The sequence below is a fragment of the Phacochoerus africanus genome, chromosome 8 (genome assembly GCF_016906955.1).
Source record: "Phacochoerus africanus isolate WHEZ1 chromosome 8, ROS_Pafr_v1, whole genome shotgun sequence".
Lineage (NCBI taxonomy): Eukaryota > Metazoa > Chordata > Mammalia > Artiodactyla > Suidae > Phacochoerus > Phacochoerus africanus.
In genome coordinates this window covers 147,142,902-147,168,891 of record NC_062551.1, presented here as the reverse complement: position 1 = coordinate 147,168,891, position 25,990 = coordinate 147,142,902, and the positions used below count along the sequence as shown (strand labels likewise).

The 25,990-nt window shown below is 38.8% G+C and overlaps 1 protein-coding gene across 1 annotated transcript in view; it reads left to right on the top strand.

Annotated features, from left to right (window-relative positions):
• Nucleotides 1-25,990, top strand: part of RAVER2 (ribonucleoprotein, PTB binding 2) — a 127,442-nt gene that overhangs the window by 83,722 nt on the left and 17,730 nt on the right. Inside the window, 2 exon segments of the mRNA XM_047788767.1 lie at nucleotides 3,945-4,056; nucleotides 5,892-6,028. Of these exon segments, the coding sequence (XP_047644723.1) occupies nucleotides 3,945-4,056; nucleotides 5,892-6,028 (249 nt within the window).

The following is a 25,990-nucleotide window of genomic DNA, read 5'->3' as shown; positions in this document are numbered from 1 at the left end:
ACTCCTAAATTTATTAAGACTTGTTTTGTGGCCCAACAAATGATTTTTTTATCTTCTGCTTTTGGTATAATCCCCAAGAAATCATTGTCATGTCTGGTGTCACCCAGGCTCTTCTTTTAAGACTTTTATGGGTTTAGCTCTTAAATTTAGATCTTTGATCCATTTTGATTTAATTTTTGTATATGATGTTAGTTAAGGATCTACTTCATCCTTTTACGTGGCTATCTAGTATTCCCATCACTTTTGTTGAAAAGACTTCCTATCCTCACTGTGTAGTCTTGACACTCATTGAAAATCATTTAACCATATATGTAAGAATTTGTTTCTGGGCTCTCTGTCCTATTGCATTGGTCTATATGTTTGTCTTTATGTCAGTACCATACTGTTAAGATGACTGTAGCTTTGTAGTAAGTTTGGAAATCAGGAAGTGTGAGCCCTCCATTCTTGTTCATCTTTTTCAGTAATACTTTGACTATTTTGGGGTCTCTTGATATTTCATATCAAGGGTGGAGTTTTCTATTTCTGCTCAAAAAAGTTGGGATTTTGATAGTGATTATATTGAATTTGTAGATCACTTTTGGTAGAATTGACATTTTAACAATATCAAGTCTTCCAATACATGAAGATGATATGTCTTTCCATTTATTTATGTCTTTACTTTTTTTTCAGTGGTTTTAAGTATATAAATATTTCTCCTCTTGGGTTCAATTAATTCCCAATTATTCTTCTTGAAAAAAAGTGGAAAATTTTTAAAATTTTCTTTTTGGATTCTTCATTCTTAGTATATAGAACCATAACTGATTTTTGCATGTTGATTTATATCCTGCAACTTTGATGAATTATTCTAGTAGTTCTTACAGTGTTATGGTTTGTGTGTGTGTGTGTGTGTGTGTGTAATCTTTAGGTTTTCATGTCAGCTGCAAAGGGAGCTAATTTTACTTCTTCCTTTCCAATTCGAAAGCTTTTTATTTCTACATTTTTCCTGCCTAATTGCTCTGGCTAGAACTTTCAGTACTGTGTTGAACAGAAGTTGTGACAGCAGGTGTATTTGTCTTGTTCTTAATCTCAGAAGAAAGGGTGTCAGTCTCTCACCATTAAGCACAGCATTGGCTTTTTGTGTATGACTTTTGTTATGTTAAGGTAGTTTCCTTCTATTGATAATTTGTTGAAGGTGTTGAATTTTATCAGGTTTTTTTTTTCTGCATCAATTGAGATGATCATGCTCTTTTTTTCTCCATTCTGTTAATGGGGTCTATTACTTTGAATAATTTTTGTATGTTGAATCATCCTTGCGTTCTCTGAAGAAATCCTAGCTGGTTATGGTGTATAATACTTTTAATAATGTGCCAAGTTTAGTATGCTAGTGTTTTTTTGATGGTTTTTGCATTAGTATTCTTAAGGGATATAGTTCTGTAGTTTTCTTTGCTTGCAGTTTCTATCTGGCTTTGGAACCAGTATAATATTGGTCTCATAGAATGAGTTTGGAGGCATTCAGTCTTCTTCAATTTTGTGGAAGAATTTGAGAATGGTTGATGTTAATTCCTTTCAGGACTTAGTAGAATTCTCCTGTGAAGACATTTGGTTCTTGGCTTTTCTTTGTTAAGAGACTCTGTATTTATTTATTTTTTCAAGTTTTTAAAGTGATTCTCATGCATAGAGTTAAGGATATAATCTGATTACTTTAGCAAACTGAATACTTTAGAAACAAAATTTGAAACTTGTTTGCTGGCTAAATTTGGATGTTCCTCAACCATTGGATTTTCTCCAGGATTCTATCTCTTCTCATGCTATATGTTTTCCTTTGGCACATATATAATGGTTTTAGCTCCCATTTATAAGCTTAGAGTTTTGAGGGTTTTTTGCTTTTTTGGGGGGGTGCACAAATGGGGCATAGGGAAGTTCCCAAGCTACGGGTCAAATCACAGCTGCAGCTCTGGCCTGTGCCACAGCCACAGTAGTGTGGGATTCAAAACATGTCTGTGACCTATAGCACAGCTCACAGCAATGTCATATACTTAACCCACTGAGCGAGGCCAGAGATTGAACCTGAATCTTTATGTTTACTAGTCAGGTTTCATTACCGCTGAGCCACAACAGAACTCCCTACAACATTATACTTTTATCTTAGACCTCTCTTGAGCTATCTTATCTATTAGACTGAATTTCTTAAGGGTAGTAACCCTGTCTTACTCATTTTAGTATTATCAATGCTTCCTACAGTGCCTAAAGCATAGTAAGTATTCAGTATACATAATGAATGAATGAATGAATGCATCTGTATCTGTGATTTACATGTCACAAGCAAATGTGGACTTCTTTGGGGCTTATGAGGATATGCAAGACAGCTTCCTCTGTCTAAATACAACAGTATTGGCCAGATACGGAAAAAATGTAAGGAGCTCTGACTCTCAAACATGCAGATAAGCACTGGAGATTAGGCTTTCTTCATTCTGTTCAGTGAACAAAATAAAAAATTAAAAGAAGACATAGCAGTGTTCCTGCTGTGGCACAATGGATTAAGAATCCAACTCCAGTGGCTTAGGTCACTATGGAGATATGGGTTCAATCCCCAGCCTGGCAGAGTGGATAAAGTGTCCAGTGTTGTCTCAGTTGTGGTGTAGTTGCAGCTGTGGCTCAGATTCAGTCTCTGGCCCAGAAACTTCCATATGCTGCAGGTGTGGCCATAAAAAAAAAAAAAAGAAAGAAAACATAGGTATTAGTGTTAACTAAACTGAATTGTTTCTTATTTTAATTAGTGACTGTGAATATATTAAAAACCATTGAATTACACATTTTAAATAAATGGTTTTGGGTATGTGAATTAAAAAAAATAAAAATGAAGAAGAAAAAATTTTTCAAAACTCTTTACCATATGAGAGTGAAAAAAATTCTGTCAGAATATGAAACATACTGAAGAATCAGCCCATGATTCTCTTTTTTCTGTTAATGAAATACTAGAATCCTTACACTTAGATAAAAATATACTGATATTATATACATTTTTAAACAAATATGAATCTCTGGGTTGATCTTCTAAATGTTGAATTGGGTTTTGTTAAATCCATTTATTTTGTTTTACTTTATTATTTTTTAATGGCCACACCTGCAGCATATGGAAATTCCTGGGCCAGGGATTGAATCCAAACCACATCTGTGACTTACACTGCAGCTGCAGCAATGCTGGATCCTTTAACCCACTGTGCTGGGCCAGGGATTGAACTTGCACCTCCATAGCAGCTTGAGCCACAGTAGTCGGATTCTTAACCCACTGTGTCACAGTGGCAACTCCTGGTGTTAGTTTTAATACCAGAGATAAATAAGCTTTGCCTTTGTCATATGGCTGCTGCCATACAACATTAAGTAAAAGTCTTAATAAGAAAATGTTGATAATAGTATTTCTGAAAATAAGGTATGAGATTTGTTTTTTTGCAAACGAATTCTCTCAGTTTTCGAATGAGAAGGTTGTACGAGATGGCCTTTAATTCTCTTTCAGTTCTAAAGTTCTCTGGTTCTAGAATAGTCTTAAAAAACTAATTGGGGAGTTCCCATTGTGGCACAGTGGAAACGAATCCGACTAGGAACCATAAGGTTGCAGGTTCGATCCCTGGGTTAAGGATCTGACGTTGCTATGGCTGTGGTGTAGGCCAGCAGCTGCAGCTCTGATTAGACCCCTAGCCTGGGAACCTCCATATGCTGCGGGTGCGGCCCTAAAAAGACAAAAACAAAACAAAACAAAACAAAAACCAACTAATTGGAAAAAAAACAGCTGGTGAAATGTGATCATTTTAATCAATATCCAGAAACATCTCATAACTTTATAACTTCAAACATAAATTTGACAAATGTTCATCATACTAAAATAGATTTATTGAAGAATATTTTTCTGTGTTTTTATTTTCTTGTACCTCTTATTAAGTAACCACTCTCTTGTTTTTGATAAATAGGCTGCCTCTAAGAATCAGACTTCACTCTTGGGAGAACCACCAAAAGAAATTCGGCTCAGTAAAAATCCATACTTGAACTTGGCAAGTGTGTTGCCCAGTGTGTGCTTATCATGTAAGTGAGAGCTCAGCATTAATATTTTGGAGTTTTACTGAATACTTTTCACAATGAGTTCTACTTTAATTTATAACTTAATGGAAACAAAAATGCCTACTGACCAATTAAAGCCTAAATGATGACCCTAGTCTTTAAATTGAGAGAATAATTAAAATTAAAGTTTTTAAAATGCAGTCTATTTTATTTAAGGAAAACACATTTTTAATATTTTATTGAGTCTAATCAATTTATTAGGAGTTCCCACTCTGGTGCAGCAGGTTAAAGATTCAGCATTGTCTCTGTGGTGGTATGAGTTCAATCCCCAGCTGGGTACAGTAGGTTAGTGATCCTGCATTATCTCAGCTGTGGTTTGGGTCACAGCTGTGGCTCAGATTTGATCCCTGGCTGGGGGAACTTCTGTATGCTGTAGGTGAGGCCATAAAAAAAAAGAAAAAGAATATAAATACATTTATTGAAATATTTATGGAATCATGATTAAAAACAATTAGATAAAGGAATTATTTGGCAATCCTGGAATTCTTTACAATACATCTAGAATCGTATTTCTAAAATATGTAGTTTAAATCTCTGTGTAATCTAATATATCGAGAGTATTTGTAAATACCATAAAATATATTAGTTACTAATAATTGATAAAAGCGGTATTCTCCTTTACTTTTGGAGGACCTCCTTAGTCCTTTAATTAGTGAACTAAAACCATTAAATCAAATAAAACAGTGTTAAGAGAACATCACAATTGAGACATGCTCTAGGCACTAAGATATTCACTACACATTGGTTTTCCATAGTGAAAAACTGGAAAATGCCTTAATGGTCATCAAAAAAAGAGTGGGTAGATAATTTGTCATAAAATGGAATATATAGTTGAGAGAGAACTACATGTACAAATATGAAATGATCTCTAAAACAAACTGTTACGTGGAAGAAGCAAATGTGTGCATAAAATGATTCATTCATGTTTATTTAAAGCTGTGCATTCTTACATGCAAGAATTCAAATACATTACACATATATTTGAATGTGTAAATGAATAAAGTAAATCCGGGAAAAATAAATTCTAAACCGTTACCTCTGGGGGAAAGAATAGGATTGAATGAAAAGAGATGGAAGAAGAATTTTGTTATTAATATACATTCTTTGTATTTTATGAAAATATCTAAATATGAATTTGTAATTTTTTTAAAGCCAAAAGAAATTAATATGCCTTTGTATACCTACAGTATTTTTATATGGTCTAAAAAGAGATGGTTACAATGATTGCGTTAATAAGAATGGTTAATTTACAAATTGTATGCCTTGTTTGAGAGGTTAGACATATGTATATATATATATATTTTTTTGTCTTTTTGCTATTTCTTGGGCCGCTCCTGCGGCATATGGAGGTTCCCAGGCTAGGGGTCCAGTCGGAGCCGTAGCCACCGGCCTATGCCAGAGCCACAGCAACGTGGGATCCGAGCCACGTCTGCAACCTACACCACAGCTCACGGCAACGCCGGATCGTTAACCCACTGAGCAAGGGCAGGGATCGAACCCGCAACCTCATGGTTCCTAGTCGGATTCGTTAACCACTGCGCCACGACGGGAACTCCAATTTTTTAATGTTTCCATTAAGATTATTTACCAATAGGGCAGGCTTCTGTTTTCAGTTGTTTTAAATAAATGAGGCAATATCATATACTATATATTTTCCCCTAGGGGTAATACATGTAGATATTTACTGGCAAACTAAAATGTGTTCTGTTTGAGAATATGCTGAATTAATGACTTTTGTACTCTTTGTAATTTATAATAAAACCACTTAACTAAAATACATGTGTTGATTTTGCCTTAAGCTCCTGCAAGTAAAACCACCCTACAGAAGACTGGAATTGCAGGCAACATTCTGGAGGCAATCTCTCAGGGAAATGAATCACAACACACATTGGAAAAGTGCATCGTTTATTCTCCACCTTTTGGTGATTATGCACAGGTACGTGATTCTCAGGTTTCAATGATATATAGAAAAATTGCTTCAACTATAATATATACTGAGGTCCCTGGAGTGATTCCTGTAATATCAAAGGAAAGTAAAACTGCGCTATTCTATACAGTATTTCTTGCTCACCATTTGGAATTTCAGGATATGTTCTAGAGATTGCTAAGTATCATTTTGCACTAGATATTTACCTCACATTGTTTACACTAGTGTTGTGCAAACTACAGACCAAATCCAGCCCACAGCCTGTTTCAGAAGTAAAGTTTTATTGGGATATGGCCACGTCCATTTATTTGCATATTGTCTATGTTGCTATGGTGCTGCAGTGGCAGAGTTGGGCAGATAGAATTGAGACTGTATGGCTCACAAGATTAGATAATTACCATCTAGCTTTTCAGGGAAAAACTCTGCTGACCTCTGGTTTACACCAGTATGAACCTATCTAAGAAACCTAAGGAAATGCCTCTGCTCTTTACCACTGTTTGTGAATATAGAGACATGGTCATAATTAGCACTATTATGCTAATTCTTAAAAGTCAATCAGTAACATTAAAAGTATTATATTCAGTGGAGTTACCTCTGTGACGCCATGGGTTAATGACCCATCTTGTCCCTGCGGCATTGCCAGTTTGATCCCTGCCCTGCCACAGTGGGTTAAGAATCTGGTGTTGCTGCAGCTGAGGCTCAGATTCTGTCCCTGGCTTGGGAATTTCCATATGCTTAAAGTGCAGCCAAAAAAGGAAGAAAAAATCATTATATTCAAAAGCCATACTTGGTCGTTAAATGTGTCAGTTTTGCTTTGCCCTTTTTTCCCTTCAGCTTATTCTTAGAGGCTTAAGCTGAGAGTGTACATCATGTTGGTAGTATATGATTATGTAATCATAACAGTCTTATGATGAGCAGTTCAGACTCTTTCTTATTTCTCAGAGCAGTCGCCTCCTCAGCTCCCTCCTGTCTGTGAGAACAGTGACTCCACTTTGCTTTCCTTAGAGCAGCTACAGCTCCAATTGGACCCCTAGTCTGGGAACCTCCATATGCCACAAGTGCAGCCCTAAAATAAAGGGGGGGAGAGAAAAAAAAAACATACAGCAGTAAGAACAAATTTTAAAGGAAGAGTACAAACTGATTTCCAGAGTTGCCACATTATATCCTTTTCAACAAAAAATCATGAGACATGCAAAGAAAAAAAGTATGGACCATAAATGGAAAAAAGCAATTAAATAGAAACTGTCCCTAAGGATGCCCAAATATTGGACTTATTGGACAAAGATTTAAATCACCTATTTTAAATGTTCAAAGAATGGGAGAAAACCACATCTAAGGAAGGAACTGAAAGTGTGACAATGGTGTCTCACCAAATAGAAAATAATATGGAGACAAAATTTATAAAAAAGGACTAAATAGAAATTCTGGATTTGAAAAGTATAACAATAACAATTTTTTATAACAATCATATTTGAAATGAAAAATTCAGAGTTCCCGTCATGGCTCAGTGGTTAACGAATCTGACTAGGAACTACGAGGTTGCGGGTTTGATCCCTGGCCTCGTTCAGTGGGTTAAGAATCCATCTGGCATTGCTGTGAGCTGTGGTGTAGGTCGCAGACGCAGCTCGGATCCCGCATCGCTGTGGCTCTGGTGTAGGCCAGTGGCTATAGCTCCAATCCGACCCCTAGCCTGGGAACCTCCATATGCCTCAGGTGGGGCCCTAGAAAAGACAAAAATGACAAAAAAGACCCAAAAAAGAAAAGAAATGAAAAATGGACTAATGCAGAGTAGCAGATTTGAATAGGCAGAAGAAATAACCAACAGGTTTGGAAGATAGGTTTATTGAGATTTCCCAGTCTTGAGAAGAGAAAGAAGGAAGAGGAAGAAAAGTGAACCGTAACCAATGTTGGGGAGAAGGCAGAGAAACTGGCACCATCCTACACTGCTGGGGCGAGGGGAGTGTAAAATGGTGCAGTTGCTTTGGAAAACAGTTCAGCAGTTCCTCAAGATATTAAACACAAGTTACTGTATGATCTAGGGTATATACCAAAGAGGATTTTAAGTAGATGTCTACTGCAGAGTAGCACATGAATTTTCATGGCAGTGTTATTTATTCATAATAGCCAAAAAGGGAAACAATCTAAATGTCCATCAATTCGCGAATGAATAAACATCCATACAATGGCGTATTATTCAGCCATAAAAGGAACAGTATTGATCCTGTCACAGAATGGATGAGCCTTGAAAACACTATGCTACATGAAATAAGCCAGATACAAAAAGTCTCATACCATGTGATGCCATTTATGTGAAATGTCCAGAATAGGCAAATCCTTAATAGTAAACAGATACTGGTTCCTAGGGGCCAGGAGCAGTAGGAGTTATGGGATGCCTTTTTGGAGTGATGAAAATGCTCTGAAATTAGATTGTGGTTATTACTGTACAACCTTATGAATATCAACAAATATTGGACTCTAATTTTATTTTGTTTTATGTTTATTTTATTTTTTTGTCTTTTCTAGGGCCGCACCTTCGCCATATGGAGGTTCCCAGGCTAGGGGTCCAATCGGAGCTGTAGCCACCGGCCTACGCCAGAGCCACAGCAACGTGGGATCCGAGCCGCGTCTGCGACCTACACCACAGCTCACGGCAACGCCGGATCCTTAACTCACTGAGCAAGGCCAGGGATTGAACCCGCAACCTCATGGTTCCTAGTCGGATTCGTTAATCACTGCGCCACGACAGGAACTCCCGGACTCTAATTTTAAAACATAAGCCTTAACTAAATAGCATTTCCATTCAGTGTTTTAATGATCTTAAAAGTATCTAATGATAAGCTAAATCAATTATTCCAGATCTCGTTTTAGTTAGAAACCAATTTAAAACGAGCTACCCCTCCCATTTCTCTCGTTGATTACAGCAATTAATGAGAATTGCCATTGCGCTGCAGTTATTTTCTCAGCAACTGCATTTCTTAAATATTTTGGCTGGTACTGAGAAACATGAAATCAGAAATAGATTTAGTTGTTTAAAAATTTGTCGTGCACCTTCTTGTAGCACTCATAGCATTATGGTCAACTGTATTATCCTGTTTGAAAGTGTGGGTGGGGTTTGACACATCAGGTTCTAAGGTGGAGAGAAATTGGTACTTCGGTGTTAGACGGTTGGGAAAAGCCCACCTTAAGGGAGGTTTGACATAGTCATTAGTTTTAATAACTTAAAGAGTTCCGTGAGAACTATGTCAGCTCTCCTATGACTGCTGAAGTTGTGGTTTGGGGTTTACATTTACACTTGCCAGACTGGTTAACTCGCATCCCCTACTTGAGGAAAAAGCGCCATCTACTTGCCTATTGTATTGCGCTTGGTTCCTGGGATCGTCCCTGCCAGGAAGCTGACTACCTGTTCCAGAAAATCAACCACAGAATATATGACGAAATCGTGTGATGAGGGAAGAGAAAAAACAAAAAAACAAACCCCAAATGAACAAAAAGTGATAATAGCGATACTTAGTCCTGTCTTATGGAGCCTAATGCTGCCACCTAATGGGCAAATAATTCAGAGAAACTTGCCAGAGAGTTTTGTGTGGACTGTGCTGTGTAGAATCTTATGACCGACACTAACTCTATGAAATATTTCTTGAAACCTAAACTTAAACAGTAATTGTGGAATGACAGATTATATTCGTCCTAGATAATAACTTGAGATGTACATTAAAAATGATTTTCAGGAGTTCCCGTCATGACGCAGTGGTTAACGAATCCAACTAGGAACCATGAGGTTGCGGGTTCGGTCCCTGCCCTCGCTCAGTGGGTTAACGATCCGGCGTTGCCGTGAGCTGTGGTGTAGGTTGCAGTCGCAGCTCGGATCCCGCTTTGCTGTGGCTCTGGCGTAGGCCAGCGGCTACAGCTCCGATTCGACCCCTAGCCAGGGAAGCTCCATATGCCGCGGGAGCGGCCCAAAGAAATAGCAAAAAGACAAAAAAAAAAAAAAAAGATTTTCACTAAAAACTGGAATTAAGGAAAGCAAGTTTTTGAAATGTATTTAAAGTTACTTTAAAACTTGTTTATAAACCAAATTCGTCTTATAAGTGTTTGAAAAAATCTACAAAGGCATAATACACAATATGAATAAATCTGAAGATAGTTTTGAATTGCTATTCTAACATGTTTAATTTTTCAAGGGATTTTGATGTTTTGATTTTTTTAATGCTCATTAAACATACTTTAATATATAATTTGTACAACTTGATACACCAAAATTTGTAAAGAGATGATCAAATTTTCCTTTTTTTTTTTTTTTGAATTTTTTAAGGGCCACACCCGCAGCATATGGAAGTTCCCAGGCTAGGGGTTGAATTAGAGCTACAGCTGCCAACCTATGCCACAGCAACATGGGATCCGAGCCGCAGCTGGGACCTACACCATAGCTTGTGGCAATGCCAGATCCTTAACTCACTGAGCAAGGCCAGGGATCAAACTCACATCCTCATGGTTACTAGTTGGATTCGTTTCCTCTGTGCCACCATGGGAACTCTGCAAATTTTCCTTTTTAAAAAAAAAAACATAGTACAATACCTTTTGAAGGATCAGTCCTTTAAAAATATATATTGGCTCAAACACTTTATTTATTTGGTTTGTTTGTTTATCATATATTTATTGGCTGCTACATGCATCAGCTTGATGTGGAATCTCAGTTCCCAGACCAGGGATTACACCTGGGGTGCAGCAGTGAAAGTGCCAGGTCCTAACCACTAGGCTACCTAAGAACTCCCTTATTTTTTTTTAAACTGAAGTATTGTTATTTACAGGGTTGTATTAATTTCCTCTATACATCAAATTGATTTTTTTATACACACACACACACACACATATATATATACACACACACACACACATTATTTTTTAAAATTTTCCATCACGGTATCACAGGATATTGAATATAGTTCCATGTGCTATATACAGTAGGACCCTGTTGTTTGTCCATTTTATATATATTTGTTTGCATCTGCTAACCCAACCCATGATCCGTTTCCCAACCACCATCCCCCTTGGCAACCACAAATCTGTTCTCTCTGTTTGCAAGTCTGTTTTGGTTTCATAGATAAATTCATTTGTGTCGTACTTTAGATTCCCCATATAAGTAATATCATATGGTATTTATATTTCTCTTTCTGGCTTTTATTACTCAGTATGATAATCTTTAGTTCCATCCTGTTGCTGCAAATGGCATTGTTTTGTTCTTTTTTATGGCTGAGTAGTATTCCATTGTATATACATACCACATTTTCTTTATTCATTCATCTGTTGGTGGACATTAGGTTGTTTCCATGTCTTAGTTGTTTTGAATAGTGCTGCAATGAGCATAGGGGTGCATGTATCTTTTTAAATTATAGTCAAACACTTTAATTTTTATTAAACCCAAGAACTTTTTAGTGCCTCACTAGAGGTTTCCTCACAACTGAACAATCATTAGTAGAAGGGAAGTAGCCACGACTTCAGGCACATGATTGAAGTTTGGCCACGTCCCATCATAAATGCTCCAGCATCACCAGAGACCGAAGGCTCAGTGTGAGGACTTTTGCAAGGATCGCAGGTTTGATCCCTGGCCCCACTCAGTGGGTTAAGAACCAGCATTGCTGTGAGCTGTGGTGTAGGTCACAGATGCAGCTTGGATCTGGTGTTGCTGTGGCTGCTCCGATTCGACCCCTAGCCTGGGAACCTCCATATGCCACGAATGTGGCCCTAAAAAGACAAAATTTAAAAAAAAAAGAAATATTACTCATATGAAGAAAGGCGAGTAGCTGAGAGGCAAAAATGAAATTGAAAATTTAAAACATCTATGCATATATAAATGGGAAAAAGACATTTTATTGTCATTTGTATTATTAACGTCACAAAATGAAACATGTTGGTTTTAAAACTTTTTTTAACAACTGAGAAAAAAAAGAAAATTTGTGTTCTTTAAATAAAATGTTAGAAATTAACTTTTTAGGCTTAGTAGAAATGAACCTAACTAGTATCCGGGCAGATGTGTGTTTGATCCCTGGCCTCACTCAGTGGGTTAAGGATCTGGCATTGCTGTGAGCTGTGGTATAGCTTGCAGATGTGGCTCAGCGCTGGTGTTGCTTTGGCTGTGGTGTAGGCCGGCAGCTGCAGCTCTGATTCAACTCCTAGCCTGGGAACTTCCATATGCTGCATATGTGGCCCTAATAAAAAAAAGGAAAGAAAGAAATGAACTGTTTAATGTGGAAAAGATAATCAAATTAATTCTGATTTCTTTAGGTATGAAGTCTAAAAGTTGGACTTGAAACTCTAAGAAAGGGAGTTCCCTGGTGGCTCTGTGGTGGATCCAGTGTTGTCACTGGTGTGGCACAGGCCCAGGAACTTCCACATGACACAGGCAAGGCGAAAGAAAGGAAGGCAGGCAGGCAGGAAGGGAGGAAGGAAGGGAGGGAAAAGAAAAAAGAAACTGTAAGGAAGGGTATTAATGGTTTGATTCAGATTGTGGATGAACTAGTACAGTTGGTCATTTTAGGTTTTCCATCCCATCGAACTGCACTCATATTGCTAAGACTAAGGTCAAAGAGCATACTGCCTGTGTTTGCTTCTAGGGATGCTATGGTTTCAGTCTTACATTCAAATCTTTAATCTCTATTGAGTTGATTTTTATGTATGGCGTGAGATACTGGTCTAGTTTCTTTTTCGTTTGCATGTGGCTGTTCAGTTTTCACATCATTTATTGAAGACCCTGTCTTTTCTCCATTATATGCTCTTTGTTCCCTTGTTATAAATTAATTGTCCATATATGTGTAGGTTTATTTATGAGGTCTCTATTCTGTTCCATTGACCCGTGTATCTGTTTATTTCTTTTTTTCGCCAATACCATGTTTTTCTGATTACTGCAACTTTGTAACACAGTTTGAAATGATGGTGTGTGATACCTCTAGCTTTGTTCTTATCTCTCAGGATTGCTTTGGTTAAACAGGGTCCTCTGTGGTTCCATACAAATTTTAGAATTTTTTGTTCTATTTCTGTGAAAAGTGTCCTTGGAATTTTGATAGGGATTGCATTGCATCTGTAGATTACTTTAGGTAATATGGATATTTTAACAATGTTAACCTTTCCAGTCCACAAGCATGGAATATTTTTCCATTTTTTGCGTCTTCTTCAGTTTCTTTCAACAATGTCTTAATGTTTTTCAGCTTAGAGGGCTTTCACCTCAGTGGTGTTTTATTCCTTTTGTAGTGAGAATAAATGAGATTTTTTCTTAATTTTCCCTCCTGCTAGCTCATTGTTAGCATGTAGAAACACAGCAGATTTTTGTACGTGGACTTTGTAGCCTGCAGCTTCACTGTATTCCCTTATTATTTCTAATAGTTTTTTTTTTTTTAGTGAAATCTTTAGAGTTTTCTGTATATAAAGTCATATTATATGTAAATAATGACAATTTAACTTCCTCCTTTCTGATTTGGATGCCTTCATTTTTCTTGCCTAATTGCTTTTTACTAAGAACTTCTAATGCTATTATGAAATAAAAATGGTGATGGTGGGCATCCTTGTCCTATTCCCGAGGAATAGATTAGCTGTGAATTTTTTATATATGGCCTGTATTATAAATAAAATTTCTATTTTATTGTATTGAGAGCTTTTATCTTAAATTGGGTGTTAAATCTTGTGAGATGCTGTTTCTGCATCTATCGAGATAATCATATGGTTTTTATCCTTCATTTCATTAATGTGGTGTATCACATTGATTTATGGCTACCGAACCATCCTTATATCTTTGAAATAAATTCCATTTGATCATGGTGTATGATTCTTTAACTACACTGTTGTATTTGGTTTGCTAATATCTTGTTAACTATTTTTGCATCTGTGTTCATCAGAGATTCTGACTCTTTTTTTGTCTTTTTTTTAGGCCCGCACCCACGGCATATGGAGGTTCCCAGGGTAGGGGTCAAATTGGAGCCGTAGCCTCTGGCCTACACCACAGCCACAGCAATGCCAGATCCAAGCCACATCTGTGGCCTGCAACACCAGATTCTTTTCCGCTGAGCCATGATGGGAACTTCAGGAGATACTGACTTTTAATTTTCTTTGTGTGTGTGTGGTCCTTGTGTGGTTTTGGTGACAAGGTAACACTGGCCTTGTAAAAAATGTTATGAAGCATTCCTTTCTCTTCAGCTTTTTGGAAGAGTTTGAGAAGGATAAGTATTAATTCTTTGTGTGTTCGGCAGAATTTACCTGTTGAGCAATCTAGTCCTAGACCTTTGTTTTTCAGGAGGGTTTTGATTACTGTTTCAATCTCTTTATTAATGATCGGTCTATTCAGAGTCTCCTGGAGTCAGCATATAGTTGGGTCCTGTTTTTTAATCCATCCAACCACTCTGTCTTTCGATTGGTGAATTCAATGCATTTATGTTTAGGTTAGTTATTTTTTGGTTTTTATTTTTTTGTCTTTTTGTGTTTTCTAGGGCCCCTCTCGCGGCATATGGAGTTTCCCAGGCTAGGGGTCGAATCGGAGCTGTAGCCGCCGGCCTACGCCAGAGCCACAGCAACGCGGCATCCGAGCCACGTCTGCGACCTACAGCACAGCTCATGGCAACGCCAGATCCTCGACCCACTGAGCAAGGCCAGGGATCGAACCCGCACCCTCATGGTTCCTAGTCGGATTCGTTAACCCCTGCGCCACGGCGGGAACTCCTTTAGGTTGATTATTGATAAACGAGGACTTAGTACTGCCATTTTATTATTTTCTGGTGGCTGTATATTTCCACTATTTCTTTTTCCTTATATTTCTGCCATTTTGGTTTGGTGGTTTTCTGTGATGTTTTTCTCAGTGTCATCTTTTTATGTGTCTTGCCTCTGCTCTCGATTTGTTTTGTGGTGACCAGAAGGTTTGTATAAATTATCTCATAGAAAAGTCAGTCTGATCTTCTGCTAATAACATATTCTCCTGCCTATGTAAGTCTCATTTTTTGCTCTTCCCTCTGATGCTCTGTGTTTTTGTTGTCTCATATCCTCCCCCCCTTTATGCTGAGTTCAACAAGTTGAAGTAGTTATGGGTTTTTTTTATACTGCTTTTCCCGCCTTTAACCTCTACTTTTTAAATTTTGCATTCCCCTGTCAGAACATTTAATGTACCAGTTCATGATGTTACTGTTTAAAAAGCCCACCAACTGCTTGAAAGGGCTGCAGTTTTCTTTTCCCGTGTTCTAGTATCACGCTAGAGTGTTTAAAAACCTATTCTGATATAGAGTTGCAGTCTTCTGGTTCTTTCCGTGTCTTTAGCACTTTACTCCAAGTTTTGTGTCCTTTTGCCCTTTCTGTTTCTGCTTGAAGAGCTCCTTTCAACATCTCTTACAGGGCCAATCCAGTGTTGATGAACTCCCTTGGCTTTTGTTTGTCTGGGAAAGCTTTTACTTCTCCTTCATTTCTGAATGATAACTTGCTGGATTGAATATTCTCGCCTGATGGTTTTTATCTTCCAGTTTTTTGAGAATGACCCCTCTCTCTTGGCCTGTAGAGTTTCTGTCAAGAAATCTGCTGATAGTCTAATGGGAGTTCTTTCGTGAGTTACCATCCTTTTTCGCCCTTGGCTGCCTTTAAAATGATTTGTCATTGACTTTTGACAGTTGTAATATAATGCATCTTACTTAGGGAAGCTCTTTTTTTTTTTGTGCTGAGGTAATCAGACATTCTCTTAGCTACATGTATATCCAGTTTCTTCCCCAGGTTTGGGAAGTTCTCAGCTATTATTTGTTTAAATAAACTCTCTGTTCACTTCTCCCTCTTTCTTCCTGGGATACCCATTATCCTAATGTTGCCCTTTCTGGAAGAGTTGGATAGGATTCTTAGAGGTTCCTCATTTTCCCCTAGATTTTAATCCTCTTTATTCTTTTGCCTGGATCATTTCTATATTTTTGTCTTCAAGCTTACTGATTTTCTCTTCCATAAGGTTCTTCTATATCCAATGCTTTCTAAGGCATTCTTCATCTTATTTATTGAGTTCTTTAGCTCCAGAATTTGGTTCTTCTTTAAAGTTTGTCTCTATAGTAAAGTATTCCTTGTGTTCATTAATTTTATTCTTGAACTCATTGAATTGCCTTGAATTTCTTCATGGCAGCTATTTTTGAGATCTCTCTTGTTAGATCACAGTATTCCATGACTTTGAGTTTGGTTTATAGAGAATTTTCATTTTCTTTTTTGAATACAATGTTACAGAGGGTTTTCATGATGCTTGTTGAGTTATTCCTCTGCTGGTGCATTTGAAGTAATAAACACCTTTCTTCTTAAGGTATAACTTTTTTTACTTGATTCTAAGGATTCAACAATTTATCACTAATTCCTGGAGAAATGCAAATCAAAACCTCTATGAAGTACCACCTAACACCTGTCAGAATGGCTACCATTAGTAAGTCTACAAACAACAAATGCTGGAGAGGGTGTGGAGAAAAGGGAACCCTCCTACACTGTTGGTGGGAATGTAAATTGGTACTACCACTATGGAAAACAGTATGAGGTACCTCAGAAAACTAAATATAGAACTTCCATGTGATCCAGCTGTCCCACTCTTGGGCATATATCTGGACAAAACTTTTCTTGAAAAAGATAACATGCACCCGTATGTTCACCGCAGCACTATTCACAGTAGCCAAGACACGGAAACAACCTAAATGTCCATCAACAGATGATTGGATTAAGAAGATGTGGTACATATAAACAATGGAATACTCCTCAGCCATAAGAAAGAACAAAATTATGCCATTTGCAGCACCATGGATGGAACTAGAGACTTTTACACTAACTGAAGTAAGTCAAAAAAGGAAAGATAAATAGCATACGATTTCACTTATATCTGAAATCTAAAATATGGCACAAAGGAACCTTTCCACAGAAAAGAAACTCATGGACATGGAGAACACACTTGTGGTTGCCAAGGGGGAAGGGGAGAGATTGGGATGGACTGGGAGTCTGAGGTTAATAGATGCAAACTATTGCATTTGCAGTGGATAGGCAATGAGATCCTGCTGTACAGCTCAGGGAGCTATATCTAGTCACTTATGATGGAACATGATGGAGGATAATGTGAGAAAATGTGTGTGTGTGTGTGTGTGTGTATGACTGGGTCCCTTTGCTGTACAGTAGAAATTGACAGAACACTGTAAATCAACTTATAATGGTAAAAATAAGAATCATAAAATAATTTTTTTATTGTCTCTTTAGGGCCTCACCCACAGCATATGGAGGTTCCCAGGCTAGGGGTCAAATCCAAGCTGTAGCCACTGGCCTACACCAGAGCCACAGCAACGCAGGATCCGAGCCACATCTGCAACCTGCACCACAGCTCATGGTAATGCCAGATCCTTAACCCACTGTGCGAGGCCAGGGATCGAACCCTCATCCTCATGGATGCTAGGTGGCTTTGTTAACTGCTGAGCCACAACGGGAACATCCTCTTTTTTTTTTTTCTGTCTTTTTGTTGTTGTTGTTGTTGTTGCTATTTCTTGGGCCGCTCCCACGGCATATGGAGGTTCCCAGGCTAGGGGTCCAATTGGAGCTGTAGCCACCGGCCTACACCAGAGCCACAGCAACGCGGGATCCGAGCTGCGTCTGCAACCTACACCACAGCTCACGGCAACGCCGGATCGTTAACCCTCTGAGCGAGGGCAGGGACCGAACCCGCCACCTCATGGTTCCTAGTGGGATTCGTTAACCACTGCGCCACAACGGGAACTCCCTCTTTTTCTTTTTTTTTAAATCTTATTTTAGGAGTTCCCGTCGTGGCTCAGTGGTTAACAAACCCACCTAGCATCCATGAGGACACAGGTTCGATCCCTGGCCTCACTCAGTGGGTTAAGGATCCGGCGTTGCCGTGAGCTGTGGTGCAGGTCGCAGATGCGGCTCGGATCCTGCTGTGGCTCTGGGGTAGGCCAGAAGCTGTAGCTCTGATTGAACCCCTACCCTGGAAACTTACATATGCCAAGGTGCGGCCCTAAAAAAACAGCCAAAATAATAATAATAATCATCATCATCACAGGGCTCTCCTTTGTTTTCCAGTAGGTGGCACTGTAGCACAAGTATTTAGTTTTCTTACCTGCGCTGCTTCTGGTTGTTTGTGAGAGTTGGTGCTTTAAGGTCTATCAGGGGAGTTGCCCACTTTCTGCTGGTGCCTCCAAAGTCTTGGTGTTGATGGTGTCACCCTCCTGAGGCACTGGGATGGTAGATGCTTCTGCTATGTCCCAGATCTCTTGAATTGCAGACTCTGCTACTGTTGGGGAGGCGAGTGGCGAGCTGGGGTCACAGGCACCTGTACAATGTCAGAGGTTGTAGAGTTCCAAGGTGCCACCACTGTGGGCAGGTGGTAGGGAGCTGGAGGCTGCCTGTGTGGCTGAAGAGATAGGATACAGCCCCCACTGCTGTTGCTGCCAGGTTACCTTTGGCTGTGAACACCACCATGCTGGGGAGGCTGGAGTTTGTATGCTGCTTTCCCTGCTGCTTCTGGGTTCTTTGGGCCTGCAGGCTCAGCTGCTGTGGCTGGAGGGAAGGTACTGCTTCTGCTGTTCCCATTTTCACCTCCTCTTTGTGTTCCAGTCCACCCGCTTTGGGATGCACAGATGTGTGGAATATGGACTTCTCTAGCATCCGAGTGTGTTGGGCAGAGGTGCCTTTGATGAGTTGTGGATGTTTAACTGGTTGTAGATTGACCGGGAAAGGCAAAGGGAATGCCTCACCCTGGTACAGTGCTGACATCACTCAAGTTTTGATTTCTTTTTTTTTTTTTTTAGGGCCCCACCCTCGGCACATGGAGGTTCCCAGGCTATGGGCTGAATCGGTGCTGTAGCCGCCAGCCTACACCATAGCCACAGCAACACCCGATCCGAACCACATCTGCAACCTACACCACAGCTCACGGCAGATCCTTAACCCACTGAGCCAGGCCAGGGATTGACCTGCATCCTCGTGAATTCTAGTCGGGTTCATTAACCACCGAGCCATGAAGGGAGCTCCAAGTTTTGATTTTGATTTCCCAGTTTATATCTCTTTATCTTATGTGTCCTTTACCAATGGTTTGAGTTATTTTTACAACTTTTCATGCTAGCTTTATCACTGATTACTTCTCTACAATATTATATTACTCTGAATTTTTTCATATATTTATCATTACCAATGAGATTTATACTTTCATATTTCTTTGTTTTTTAATATATAGCTTATATATATATATATATATATATTTTTTTTTTGGTCTTTTTGCCTTTTCTAAGGCCACTCCCATGGCTTATGGAGGTTCCCAGGCTAGGGGTCTAATCAGAGTTGTAGCCACCAGCCTACACTAGAACCACAGCAACGCGGGATCCGAGCCACGTCTGCGACGTACACCACAGCTCACGGCAACGCCAGATCCTTAACCCACTGAGTAAGGCCAGGGATCGAACCCACCACCTCATGGTTCCTAGTCAGATTCGTTAACCACTGCGCCACGACAGGAACTCCTCTTTGTGTCATTAAATGGTACCCTTTCTTTCAGTTGAAAGAATTCCCTTTAACATTTCTTGTAAGATCTGTTTAGTGGTGATGAAATCCTTTTGGTTTTGCTTGTCTGGAAAGCTCTTCATCTTTCCTTCAGTTTTGAAGGACAGCTTTGCCAGATAGAGAATTCATGGTTGGCAGGTTTTTTCTTTCAGCATTTTGAAAGTATTGTTCTGGTCTGAAATGTTTTTGCTGAAAAATCTGCTGATGTCTCATGAGTCCTTGTATGTAACAAGGTTGTGTTTTTTTTTTTTTCCTTGCTATTTTTAAGTTTCTCTCCTTGTCTTTAACTTTTTTTTTAAATCATCGTGTGTCTTGGTATGAGTCTCTTTGGGCTTATCTTAGTTGGAACTCTCTGGATTCCTAGATCTTTACATCTGTTTCTTTCTCCAGGTTAGGGAAGGTTTCAACTGTCATTTCTTTTTCTTTTTTTTTTTTTTTGTCTTTTGTCTTTTGCCTTTTTAGGGCCGCACCTGCAGCATATGGAGGCTCCCAGGCTAGGGGTCTAGTCAGAGTAGCCTCCGGCCTACACCAGAGCCACAGCAATGCGGGATCCGAGCCGAGTCTGCAACCTACACTACAGCTCACAGCAATGCCAGATCCTTAACCCACTGAGCAAGGCCAGGGATCAAACCTGCAACCTCATGATTCCTAGTCGGATTCGCTTCTGCTGTGCCATGACGGAAACTCCCATCATTTCTTTAATAACTTTTCTTTCTTTTTTTCCTTTTGGGACTTTTATCATGTAAATGGTGGTCTGCTGGATAGTGTCCTATAAGTCCCTTTAAGCTATCTTTACCTTTTTTTCATTCTTTTTCTTTTTGCTGCTCTGATTGGATGATTTCCATTGCCCTGTTTGAGTTCACTGATCATTTCTTCTGCTTCCTGTAGTCCGATGTTGAGTATTGTATTTTCTTGTATTGTGTTTTTCAGTAGTAGTAGTATTTTTCAGTTTAGCTTATCTTCTTTAGGTCAGTGGTTCTGAACCTTCACCTGCTGCACTACCAGGGACCTCTGGTACTTTCTTATATTTTCTATCTCTGTTTACATTCTCAGTTTGTTCATCCATTGTTTTCCTGAGCTTAGTCAGCATCTTTACTGCCATTATTTTGACTTCTTTATAAAGTAAACCACAGATCTCAATTTCATTAAATTTTTTTTCAGAGGTTTTATCTTGTTCTTTCATTTGGAACATATTCCTCTGTTATGTCCCTTTCTTTGATTGTCTGTGTTGGTTTCTAAGCATTAGATAAAATACATGCCTCTCCCAATCTCGGAGCCATGGCCTCCTGTAGGAGATGAACCTTACCATTCACTCCTGCCCTAGCTCCTGGTTGTCTTTCTAACCTATGGCTGTCCAAGCAGCCTACTTTATACTTAGTGGCTCCCAGGAGTTGCGGGTGTGCCAAGACCTGTCAGTGGTCCAGCGGGAGGATCTCACTCAGCACCTAGATTCAGGCTGACTGGAAGCAGACCTTGAGGCAGAAGCTTTTAAAATATGAAAAATTTTTAAAAAACCTATTTCAGTAGCATCGAGAACTATGTCTAGATACTTACATACATAGATACCACGACAATGGGAGGAAAAAGCATGTATACATGTATGTGTAACTTGGTCCCCATGCTGTACCGCTGAAAGAAATAAAATAATACATTAAAAAAAATAAAATCTAAAAAATAAATAAACCTAGTGGCTTGAGTACAGCTAAAAACAAACAAACAAACAAAAAAACCTATTTCAGGGGAAGACCAGGAGATGGCCATGTGTCTGCTTCCTCTGCAATGAGCCCTGTGGTGATAGCTGTTAAGAACTGTTTCTTTGTTTGCCACCATCCCACTGAACCTCTGAACATAAGGCTTGCCAGCCACCACAGCCAGGCAATCAGAGTGTCCCCTAGGCAGCAGCTACAAAACCCAGGGCATCAGACATGTTCACAAGCTCCTTCCTCAGAGACAGAGGTAACCTCAAGGGGGGCACAGGAGAAGCTGAAGGTGGCACCTGCTAGGCCCCCCCCCCCGTTGGAGAGTATTTTAGTAGCCCCCTTAAATGTAGTTATTAGATGTCTGCCCCTCAAGTTGAAGCTTAAGATAAGGAAATACTGGACGTTCTTCCTTTGACTGCCTCTGCACTGGGCCCAGGGGTGGACGATCTGTGTGAGCCCTTGAGGAAGTGTTTCTCTGCCCGCGATAGCCTTGCAGGTCTTGTGGATGCAAGCCCTCTTGGATTTCCAAGCTAGATATTTTGGGGGCTCATCTCAGGTACAGGTCTTAAAAACTGAAGCGCCACCCAATGTTCATAGTGGCACATTTGACAATAGTATTATTCTACTGCAATATACATATATGCAGTAGAATACTACTCAGCTATTAAAAACAAAATAATGCCATTTGCAGCAGCCTGGATGGAACTAGAGATTATCATATTAAGTGAAGGAAGCCAGAAAGAGAAAAACAAATACCATACAATATAGCTTCTCTGTGGAATCTAAAATATGACACACATGAATCTACCTATAAAAGAGAAACAGACTCATAGACATAGAGAACAGACTTGTGGTTGCCAAGGCAGAGAAGGGGTGGAGGAGGGAAGGATTGGGAGTCTGGGATTAGCAGATGCTAACTATTAGATGTAGAATGGACAAACAACAAGGTCCTACTGTATATAGCTCAGGAGCTATATTTAACATCTTGTAATGAACCATATGGAAAATAATATGAAAAAGAATATGTGTATACAGGTACTATAACTGAATCACTTTGCTATATAGCAGAAACAAATACAACACTGTAAATAATCTGTACTTCAGTAAAAAATATATTTTTAAAAAAGTTGAAATGCCAGATTGGGGTTCAGACCTTTCACTTCTTGGGGAGATATTCAGGGTTGTGAATTCCCTCCAAATTGTGGGTTGCTGCTCTGAGGGTGGGGTTTATGATGAGATATTGTCTCGGCCTCTCCTCTTCATTGTGATGTAGTTTTGTTTTTTTTTTCTCATTTGCTCATTGTGTAGGAGTCACTTATCTAGTTTTTGGGTTTCTCTCAGAGGAAATTGCTCCATATTTAGCTGTAGATCCACTGTGTCCGTGGGTGGAAATGAGTTTAGGATCCACCTACATCACCACCTTGACCTGAAACTGGATGGAGTTTCTTGTACCCATCAACTCAGTTTTAACAATTTATCATCTCACAGCGAGGCTTCTTTCATCTTTACTCCCACCTTTTCCCTTTCTCATTATTTCAGAGCAAACATCACATATTTATATACTGTACTACCAGGAAAAATTTTGACACAAGAGTTAAAACCAAAATCTTTGCTAATCTGTTTCACTTTGTGAAACATTTCTTTAAATATTTATGTGAAGAAGCATTTTACTGGATTGTCAAACAGTAAACCACATCAAAATAAAGTACCACGATAGATATATTTCTTTCTTTCTTTTTTTTTTTTTTTTCTTTGCCACCCTGTGGCATGTAGAGTTCCCAGGTCAGGAATCAGATCCAAGCCATAGTCTTGACCTAAGCCACAGCTGCAGCAGTGCCAATTCCTTAACCCACTGTACCAGGCCAGGAATTAAACCCATGCCCCAGGGCTCCCAAGACGCCACTGACCCAGTTGTGCCACAGCAGGAACTCCTATCTCTATCTTTTTTTTCTGGCATGGAAAATAGATTAATTTTGTAATTTTTAATTTTACTGTAGTTGATTTACAGTACTCAGACCCAGTTATACATATATTCACAACCTTTTTCTCACATCCTATTGTGTTCTGTAACCAATGTAACCACTCTACAGCAGGACCTCATTGCTTATCCACTCCAAATGCAGTAGTTTACATCTACTAACCCCACACTCCCAGTTCATCCTACTCCCTCCCTCTCCCCCTCAGCAGCCACTAGTCTGTTCTCCATGTCCATGAGTTTTTTTCTGTTCTATAGATAGGTTCATTTTTGTCACATTTTAGATTCCATGTATAAATGATATCATATGGTATTTGTCTTTCTCTTTTGGCTTATTTCATTTAGAGATGGAACAGTATCTCTAGTTCCATCCATGGTGCTGCAAATGGCATTATTTTGTTCTTTCTTATGGCTGAGGACTATTCCATTGTGTATATGCACCACATCTTCTTAATCCATTCATCTGTCAGTGGACATTTAGGTTGTTTCCATGTCTTGGCTGTTGTGAACAGTGCTGCAGTGAACATATGGATGCATGTACCTTTTTGAAGTGTGGTTTTTTCCAGATATCTGCCCAGGAGAGGGATTGCTGAATCATGCAGTAGTTCTATAGTTAGTTTTCTGAGGTACCTCATACTGTTTTCATAGTGGTTGTACCAATTTACATTCCCACCAACAGTGTAGGAGGGTTCCCCTTTCTCCACACCCTCTCCAGCATTTGTTGCTTGTGGACTTATTAATGGTAGCCATTCTGACAGGTGTTAGGTGGTACTTCATAGAGGTTTTGATTTGCATTTCTCTAATAATTAGTGATGTTGAGCATTTTTTCATGTGTCTCTTGGCTATATACATGTCTTCTTTGAAGAAGTGTCTATTAGGTCTTCTGCCCATTTTTCAGTTGGATTGTTTGTTTTTTTGTTGTTGTTGAGTTGTATGATTTGTTTTTATATTGGAGATTAAGCCTTTGTTGGTTGCATCATTTGCTACTATTTTCTCCCATTCTATAGGTTGTCTTCTTTTTAAAGGTTTCCTTTGCTGTGCAAAAGCTTGTAAGTTTAATTAGGTCCCATTAGTTTATTTTTGTTTTAATATTTATTGCCTTGGGAGACTGACCTAAGAAAACATTTATATGGTTGATGTCAGGGAATGTTTTGCCTATGTTTTCTTCTAGAAGTTTCATGGCATCTTGTTTTATGTTTAAGTATTTAAGCCATTTTGAGTTTATTTTTGTGCATGGTGTGAGAGTGTGTTCTAGTTTCATTAATTTACATACAGCTGTCCAGTTTTCCCAGAATCACTTGCTGAAGAGACTTTTTCCCAATTTGTATTCTTGCCTCCTTTGTTGAAGATTAATTGACCATAGATGTCTGGGTTTATTGTGGGTTCTCTATTCTGTTCCATTGGTATGTCTGTTTTCATACAAGTACCAAACCATATTGATTACTGTAGCCTCATAATATATTCTGAAGTCTGGGAGAGTTGTGCCTCCTACTTGTTTTGTTTTGTTTTTTTCCACAGCATTGTTTTGGCAATTCTAGGTCTCTTATGGTTCCATATAAATTTTTGGATAGTTTGTTCTAGTTCTGTGAAAACTGTCATGGGTAATTTGATAGGGACTGCATTAAATCTGTAGATTGCTTTGGGTAGTATGGCCATTTTAACAATATTAATTCTTCCCTTTTTACAATATTAATTTTTCCAACCCAGGAGCATGGAATATCTTTCCATTTATTTGAATCCTCTTTCATTTCCTTGATTAATGTTTTATAGTTCTCAGCCTATAAGTCTTTCTCTTCCTTAGTCAGGTTTATTTAATTTTTGTCTGTGTGACTTTAAAAGGCAGTGTATCTTTATATTCCTTTTCTAACATTTCATGTTAGTATACAGAAATGCAACTGATTTCTGGACATTAATGTTGTATCCTGCTGCCTTGATGAATTCATTGATCAGTTTGAGTAGTTTTTGTGTGGAATCCTTAGGGTTTTTTATATATAGTATCATGTCATCTGTATACAGTGACAATTTTACCTCTTCTAATTTGGATACCTTTTATTTCTTTTGTTTGTCTGATTGCGTGGCTAGGATTTACAATACTGTATTGAATAAAAGTGGTGAGAGTGGGTATCCTTGTCTTGTTCCAGATTTTAGGGGGAAGGCTTTCAGCTTTTCTCCATTGAGTGTTATATTGGCTGTGGGTTTGTCATAAGTGGCTTTTATTATGTTAAGATATGTTCCTTCTAGACCCACTTTGGTAAGAGTTTTTATCATGAATGGATGTTGGATTTTGTCAAATGCTTTTTCTGCATATGTCAAGATGACCATGTGGTCTTTGACTTTTCTTTTGTTAATGCGGTGTATGCTGTTGATTGATTTGTGTATGTTGAACTTGGGATGAATCACTCTTGGTTATGGCATATGATCTTTTTTATGTATTGTTGGATTGGGTTGGCTTAAAACTTTGTTGACAGTTTTTGCGTCTATATTCATCAAAGATATTGGCCTATAGTTTTCTCCCCCCCCCTCCCCACAGTATCTTTGTATGCTTTTGGTGTTCGGGTGATGGTGGCTTCAAAGGATGTCTTTGGGAGGGTTCCTTCTTCAGTCTGTTGAAAAAGTTTAAGAAGGATGGGTACATGTTCTTCTTTGGATGATTGGTAGAATTCACCTGTGAATTCTACTCAATTTCATTTCTAGTGATCAGTCTGTTGAATTGATCTTCTTGATTCAGTTTTGGCAGGCTGTGTATCTCTAGAAAGCTGT